Source organism: Lactuca virosa, chromosome 9 (genome assembly GCF_052849685.1).
Source record: "Lactuca virosa cultivar CGN04683 chromosome 9, Lactuca_virosa_CGN04683_v6, whole genome shotgun sequence".
In the NCBI taxonomy this organism is placed as follows: Eukaryota; Viridiplantae; Streptophyta; class Magnoliopsida; order Asterales; family Asteraceae; genus Lactuca; species Lactuca virosa.
The window spans coordinates 57,369,659-57,378,070 of NC_136434.1; the positions used below are offsets into that span (position 1 = coordinate 57,369,659).

At 28.7% G+C, this 8,412-nt stretch overlaps 1 protein-coding gene across 1 annotated transcript; it reads left to right on the forward strand.

Moving 5' to 3' along the window:
* Positions 1-893: 893 nt before the first annotated feature.
* On the forward strand, positions 894-2,520 carry LOC145135765 (ankyrin repeat protein). The gene is made up of 6 exons (XM_079069984.1): positions 894-1,114; positions 1,192-1,262; positions 1,472-1,520; positions 1,606-1,712; positions 1,989-2,071; positions 2,152-2,520. The coding sequence occupies exons 1-6, from the start codon at positions 1,066-1,068 to the stop codon at positions 2,339-2,341; spliced, it is 549 nt and encodes a 182-aa protein (XP_078926110.1). The 5' UTR covers positions 894-1,065; the 3' UTR covers positions 2,342-2,520.
* The last annotated feature ends 5,892 nt before the right edge of the window (positions 2,521-8,412 follow it).

Here is an 8,412-nt window from a genome sequence, read left to right on the forward strand (position 1 = left end):
ATGTTTACTTTTGTAAAATAAGATGAATAAGTAATTTAATAATAATATCATCAAATTATGCAATTAATAAGTAATCTTTCTTTTTTAAATATAAGTTAATAGACTAAAATACACTTATAATTAAATAAGTTTAATTATATAGTGAATGTGATCCTATGTTAATCATATGCACCCTCAAATCTCACTCATTCCCTTTTTTTTCAAATCAAATGGACAAAAAATAGTCATACATTCATATAATATTTGTAATTTATATTTAATCTTAACTATATATATATATATATATATATATATATATATATATATATATATATATATATATATATATGACAAGGGCAATGCTATCGATGTAGATAAAAACTACTTCTGTTTTTTTGTATTTTAAATTCCTATAATACATGGAGTAAACTTCATTGAAGATAGTGTTCTTATTTATGTTATTCGGTACTTTTAGTCTCTAGTAAATTTTAATTATTTATATTTAATATCATAAACAATAACATTCTATAAATGACGATATGTTTTTTTTTCTCTGTCAAATCTAAAGTTTTTTTTAATCAAAGTAGTGGATTTTAAAAAAAATATTTACTAAAATGGTGTGATTTTAAAAATATATATCATTTAGGTTAAATTTTATAGATAACCAAAATTATAATGTAAAATAAAAAAGAAAAAAAATTAACTTATCAGAATAATTATTCTTTTGTTTTGTTCAGATTTGAACAATTTTTTTTACACATATAAATAATAAATTTGATAAAAATATTCGCATATGATAATTATAACCGAAAATAAAGTGCTACAATCATATTGAACACTTTCAAAAATTCATTACAAATTAAAAAGTTACCCATGAACAAAACTAAAAAGTAAGGTAATTTGCTTTAATAAGGCGATTTCCCATATATCAAAATGAGTGTCGATCTTAAAAGAAGGTTAGGTTTTCTTCAAACAAGATAGCACACAGAAACGGTACAATCGTTCCTCTATTAAGTGGGTCAAAATCACCCTCTAGGTTGATTTCATCTCATACAACCATCATCGACGGCGACACCCTCTTGAAATATGGCCGGAAGAGAAGTCCGGGAATACACCAATCTTTCAGATCCTAAAGGTAATTCAACGGGTTTTCCGTTTACCCAAAACATGTTGCGATTTTTGTTCATTTTTGTGTTCCTATGTGAATTACAGATAAGAAATTAGGAAAGGGGAAAGATAGAATAGATGATGAAGATATCACTTTTCAACGCATGGTTGCTAAGGTTAGCGAATCCCGCTTCTCCTCTCATCGTTTTTACTTTCTTCTTCTTCTTCGTGTTCTTTTGGGTATAGCCATCGCATCATGTTGGTTTCATGAAAACCCATTCTTTGATTTCGAAATTCATGCTTAATTCGATAGGCAATAATGTGGTTTTAGAAGGTTATTCTGATAACATGCCCTTCAGGGATCTTGGCTGGTTAATGTACACAGATGCAAGAGGTAGCAGGAGAACGTGGTGGCTACCTACATGGTCGAGGGGGTATAGTAAACTCCCTTTTTTCGTAGATTATTATCGTCTTTCTTTACATATATTTGTAGGGTTTTTCTTAAATTTGAATTTGCAGCATTGGACAGTGATGATCTGCTCTATCTCAAGGAGCAGATGGAAGCAGAAGAAGATGCAGAACGCCTGTTACGTCGCACTGAAAAACGAGCATTTGCAGCATTTAAAATATCCCTTTTTAACTTTCAACAATTATTTAAAATTGACAATAACACATAATATATGCATTCCATTTTGCTAGTAGTTCAATAAGAATTCTTTCCAAATTCTTTAAAATGTTTGATTTAGCACATAGCTCAATAAAAAAAAGTGGGGTATTTACATTGCTATCTATTGCATTTAGCCCTTTGGATGCTTGATATTATACCCCACAAATTGTAAGTTTCTTGAAATTGTATTAAAGGTGGAATTTTTTTCATTGCTTTATCTTTGACTTGTTATAACAAAGCTGCAAGTTTAGCTGATTCCGCCCCAGCTTCAATTCCATTGCCACTCCGAGTTGAGCCAAAGCCAAAGACTGGAATAAGGTGATATAATTAATCTAAATATAAAGAAATGTTTTCTTAAATACCCAAAATATCCTCTGATGATGTAATAGTTTGTACAGACAACAAGATTTACTGAAAAAAGTTGTGGAAGTGAAGCCTAAGAAGCAGAAGGTTTCAACAAAAAGTAGTGGTGACATGTCCACTGTTTCATCAGAATGTAAGAAGCCACAGATTAATAATGTAGAAGAAGATAAGAACCCAATTAAGAGCTTACTTGCAGCATATGAGAGTTCAGATGATGATGATTAAGTGGTTTGTTGATGAAACAGTGAATGGTTATATAAAACTTTTGTAATTGTAGTTTCAAAGTTAGTAGCAGTCTTAATTAACCCATGGAAAATTCAGATTGAAAGTTTTGATCTTACTTTGATGTTATACATTTATGTCAACAATATTTTGATTTGGTAATTGGTATCTATTTTTGTTAATTCAAGTGTTTTTGAAGGCAAATTTTTATTTACTTGTTAGATCTTGTTTTATATGTTAGAGCTTCAAGATTTACATTATTACAATGTTTTTTATACTTATTTATTAAGCAAATAGCTCTACTATATGCAATTATATGGGGGATTTTATTTTTACTATGTAGAAACAAGAATAAGTAAAGCTAAGATGTTATAATAAACAATCAGTGAAAGCATGCTTTTTTTTTTTGGCATCGAATCAAATTTTAGGTGGGTGAATTAACCTAGATTTATGTCCTTTAATAGTTCCAAGTGTTGCAGATTGTTTATACATCATAAAAAATTTCAGAATTACTTTTGGTATATATTCCCAGATAAGAATAAAAAAGTATGCAAATCAATAAATCTATAAAGTTCATTATATTTATAAGGCTACTGGTGTCTGGTTTGTAGTATTTAATCATCAATGAAACATGAATCCACAAGAAGTTTATAATTTTTCATTATTGATTATAAGGCTATATTTCTAAATTATCAATCTTCTTACTAATGTTGAGTTTTCCATAAGAATTTGTAGTTCTTTATCATGTTATTCATTTTTAGGTTTTTTTAATATCAGTTTAACCCCAATGGGGAACAAATTTATAGTTGCGTCATCATTCCTGCCATTATATTATATGAGTTTTCCCTGCCAATTGACATAATTTTTTTTATAAATCATCCACATTAGTGAAATGCTTGTGGTCTTAGAGTTGTATCAGGCGACCTTTTGAAATTACCTTTCACACAAATGCAATATCAATATTCTTTCGAAAATGGTATGCAGTGACACATCAATGTGTGTTTATATCATTCATATTTGATATTTTTTGTTTCTTTGGTTTAGTTGTGGAGTTTCTCAATGTAGTATAGTATAACATATCATGCTCTCTAATATTATGACCCAAAGATTTATAGATGTTTTCAAAAGGAGAAATTAAATAGCCTCCTACTTTTTGTTCCTAATATCCTCCTACCTATTTTAGATGGTGACAAATGTCATTAAATTTAATTTATATTTGATTGAGATTTGAGATTTGTACACTTATCATCATCTTAAATAGATAGGAACAAAAGTAGGAACAAAAGATAGGATGATATTTAATTTCTCTTTCAAAAGTATTTGTTTTCCTACCTAAAAGGGCTGGTTGACTTTCATCTAGATGTAAATGCTATTTCTTTAATACAAAAAATATCGATTGATCATGTTTTTATGCATTAAAAGAGTGATTACAACGACTTAAAGTTACTTTTGACTTAGATGTTTGACTTGATTTTGATTCTAACTTTTAAATTTTTACTAGTCATGTTAGATAAGAGATAATGAAATGCTCTCAAAGGTAGATGTCATAGATATATGAAAAATGCCCTAGATTTAAATACCGCAAATCTAATTTGAAGTTTACACTAATGGAGAATGTTCATCCGAATGGATCAATTCGATTCGATCTGATCAAGAAAATCCAAATAGTACAAACAAAATTAAAACCCCATCCGCAAAAACCATATTATAACTTGATTGGATCTATTTATTAATTTGGTTTTTATTAAAAAAAAATATATAGCTCTAACTGATGAAGCATAAAGTTATAACAATTGCCTTTGAATAACAACTAAAACTCAAAATATAAAATAATAATTTTGTTCTAATTAAAACAAATCTAAAAATTTCAATATCCAGGTATATAACTCAATTCAAGTTTAATTAATTTTTGAATTAAGTACATATTTCTATATTAGATTTTGGGATGTAAGTACATCTAGATTTTATAAATTAGGAAATTTGCAAAAAAAAAAAAAAATTTATATTTCGGTTATATTGAAAAAAAAATCACCCCTTATATATATATATATATATATATATATATATATATATATATATATATATATATATATATATATATATATATATTTTAAAAACGACACGGAGGATGTAGGGATGAAGGCGGAAGTTTGATGATGTGTTTAATTTTGACCAAAATTCTATGTGGCACCCATATTACCTATTAACCCGGTATCAGGTCGTATAAGGACATTTTAAGACAGTTAAATTGAACTTTATTCCTTTAATGTACCAAAAAAAAAATTAAGTGACCTTTTTAAACAAACGTGAAAAGTTTGTTGGGCTAATATGACATTTACCCTAAATTATAATCTATTTTTGTTGTAACAATCATTACAATGTTTTTGAATTTTAATATATACTAATAAATAAATATATTTTTCAATTATACTTTTATTTAATAAAATATAAAAGCCAATTAAAATGTAAACATATATTGTTATAAAATGTACTGTCAGTTTTTTATGATGGAACTAAATCAAAATTTGATATGAAATACATCTACATATCAAGTATTTGGTTGAAAAATCTTCATGTGGGTTGGTGTGTATCAAAAACAAGATTAAAATGAAGATGACGTGCAGATGAATTGTTTTTGTCAATTGCATAAATATGTTTTTAGACAGTTATGAAGCTACTATTGACATTGGTAACTAGTATGAAAATCCAAGAGAAAAAGAAGATCACATGACGTTTATTGTTTGGATTTTTAAAATCATAGACATATTGGTATAAACGTGGTGTGTGTGTGTGTCTATATATATATATATATATATATATATATATATATATATATATATATATATATATATATATATTAAGAATACTTATTGCGGAGTTATCATAAGAATATAGCTTCTATGTTATGCAGACAAGACTGTTTTGCATCTTTTCCATCAATATATGGATCAATTAGTGCAGTGTTTTCAACCAACTACTTGGTATGTAGATGTATATTTTGTATCAAATTTTGATTTAGTTTCATCATCAGAAAGTGGCAGATACATTTCATAACAATATACTTTTATATTTTAATCGTTTTTTATATTTTATTAAATAGAAGTATAATTTATTTATTATCATATATTAAAAATCAAACAAATTGTAATGGTTGTTTCAACAAAAATAGATTATAAATTAGGAGGTGTTTCAAAAAAAATAAAATGAGATTTCAGTAAGTTAGGATTTCTAATTTTTTAAACTTATTATAACTTTTTGGATTGTAAAAGTCAAATACCCCCTTACAACATGTATAAGTTAAGACAAACATTTTGCAAAAAAACAACTTATTGACTTTCCTTACCACAACAGCTAATCAAAACATTTAAAAATAAACTCAATTTCTCACCACCATAAGTCACTAAGTCATTTTGCCTAAAAATCATTTTGAGGTTCAAAATGAAATCTCAAACACCCTCTTAATCTTAAAATATAGAGTAAACTACATACATGGTCCCTATAGTGTGATCGAATTCACAGTTTTGGTCCCTAAGTTTAAAAATTGATAGGTTACATTCCTGTGGTTTGTGAATATTGCACTGCAGGTCCTTGCTCCATATAAAATGACCAAATTACTTTTTCTTTCTTTTTTTCTTTTTCTTTTAACAATATATATATATATATATATATATATATATATATATATATAGAGAGAGAGAGAAATACTATTTTTCTTTATTTTAATTGATTTTAATATAGATTATTTATAATATATATATATATATATATATATATATATATATATATATATAATAAATTGTTAAAAGAAAAAGACAAAATAAAGAAAGGGTAATTTGGTCGTTTTATATGGAGCAAAGACCTTCAGTGTAATTTTCACAAACCATAGAGATGTAACCTATCAAATTTTAAATTTAGGGACCAAAACTGCAAGTTCAACCAAACCATTGGGACCGTTTATGTAATTTATTCTAAAATATATAAGACTTGAGGTTAAAAATTATTATGCATTGAGAAAAAATAATATCTATATTTTTGCCTATTGACTTAGTCATCTGTCATATTTTGTTTACAATTTAACTTCGGAATTGTTATTGTTTGCGATACTCTAAAATTAAGCCAAATTACAAGTAGTAGTTAGTTCTAGTGATTAAATTGCAAAAATAAATAAATAAATAAATGAAAAATGAGGTTGACTTTTTTTTTCAATAGAGCTAAAATATAAGGATTTTATTTATTTTATTTTTATAAATTTAAAGTTAAAAACGGAAAACATGAATTCAATGTTGATCTTAAATGCTAGTAAATCATAAATGGTCATTTTGGTTTATATTCGAAAGACAAAACTTCAAAAATGGTCCCTGTGGTTTTCGAAAATATCAAGTTTAATCCCTAAGTTCAAAAAACCCCACAGATGGTCCCTGTGGTTTCAAAACTTTTAACATTTGGTCCTTCCGGCTCACTCCGTTAGCATTTCACCGTTAACTCATTTTTTAATTTTATATTGCAGGGGTAATTTCGTCATTTCAGTTGAAACCTTCTCTCTTTAATATGAAATGATTACCTATTGCTTACACGTCACTACCCGTCCCTCTCCCAAGAAGATAACCAGTTACATCTGTATTCATCGGGTTCATTCCCATCGTAGAAGCAAGAACAGAAATTGGGATTTAGGGTTTTAAGCTGCAGGAATTGCAATGGTGCTATCAATATGGTCTTTTCGAGAAAAATTTATAACCGTGGAGGACTTAGGAAAAAGATACGGTACAATACTATAACAAAACTTGTTTTTTCTTGGTAGATTGTGTTCACGTAGAGAAATCATTGATTTTACTCTTTTTTTGTGTTTGCAGAAGGATATGACAACTATTTCACGTTGAAGATACACTACAATGGTGTCTTCATCAAAGCAACTGGAAGGAAATACGTTGATGGTGTTGTAGCATATGTAGATGATGTTGACACTGATTTATTTTCAGTTCATGAGCTTGACGACATGGTCCGAGAACTAGGGTACAAAACTGAGCAAACCCTTTACTACCATTTCTGTATCCCTGAATACCCTTTGGACTATGGCTTAATGCCTTTAGGTAATGACCAAGATGTACTTAAAATGGTATCATATGTCCCTAAACACAGACTTATTAGGGTGTATATTGAAACTGGTCAAACAAGGGTAGCTAGTTATTACAAGTCTCCTTCTAAAGTTGTTATTGAAGAGTTGGAGCCTGATAGTGTGTCACCTGAAATGAATAGAAAGAAACCTTGTAGGAGAGAAGCAGGATCATGTAGTAGAAAGCTTGATCTAAACAAGTCTATGAACCCTGATTATGAGCAGTCACAAGTATTAGATGTTGATGAAGGGCATGATTACTCAAAGAGTATTCTGCCATTTATAAGGTCACAAGCTAGCAAACAAAGTCATGTCATTCAAGAGGAAGTGGTGAATCATGAAATTGAAGCTCAAGAAGAAGTGATCACTAGTGCAGTTGAAACTGAAGACCCATTGGGAACTTACCATGTACAGGAACCAAGCTGCCAAGCTGATGATGGAGCTAATACTGCAACAGTTGATGACTATGAACCATTTATATAGGATTACTCACTTTATGCTGATTATGATGCTGAGTTTAATGTTCAAACTTCATTTGAACAACAACCAGAAATGGATTATCTAGAGGGTAGGGTGAGTGATGATAGTGGAGAGGTTTTCTATTCTGAGAGTGGCCATGGTTCTGAGGATAGTGGAGATGATTCTGATGACAGTGAATACAATGTGGATGAGTCTAACATACAATTTGATGTAGATGTAGACATGAGTGAATTCCATAATGCTATTGATGTAGATGAACATGGAATCTTGAACAATCATTCAAAAGATGAAGGGAATGACATGGTTGATGATGAGTTGGAAGTTATTGCCACTGATGATTATCAATTTGCGGGATTTCATGAAGATGATAGGAAGAGACTGCTAAAAGAGTTGAGTAAGTCAAGTACATGCTCACATGGAGAGGTTTATGTAAAACCATTTCAGATTGGCCAGGTCTTCAAAACCAAGCGTGATGTTAAAAACT

What these genes read in the sequence shown, in the direction of transcription:
- LOC145135765 (XM_079069984.1), top strand. Translation starts at nt 1,066, where the DNA reads ATGGCCGGAAGAGAAGTCCGGGAATACACCAATCTTTCAGATCCTAAA. An exon ending in TTCAACGCATGGTTGCTAAG is followed by an intron (nt 1,263 to 1,471) that starts GTTAGCGAATCC and finishes TAATGTACACAG; the next exon opens with ATGCAAGAGGTAGCAGGAGA. An exon ending in GAGCATTTGCAGCATTTAAA is followed by an intron (nt 1,713 to 1,988) that starts ATATCCCTTTTT and finishes ACTTGTTATAAC; the next exon opens with AAAGCTGCAAGTTTAGCTGA.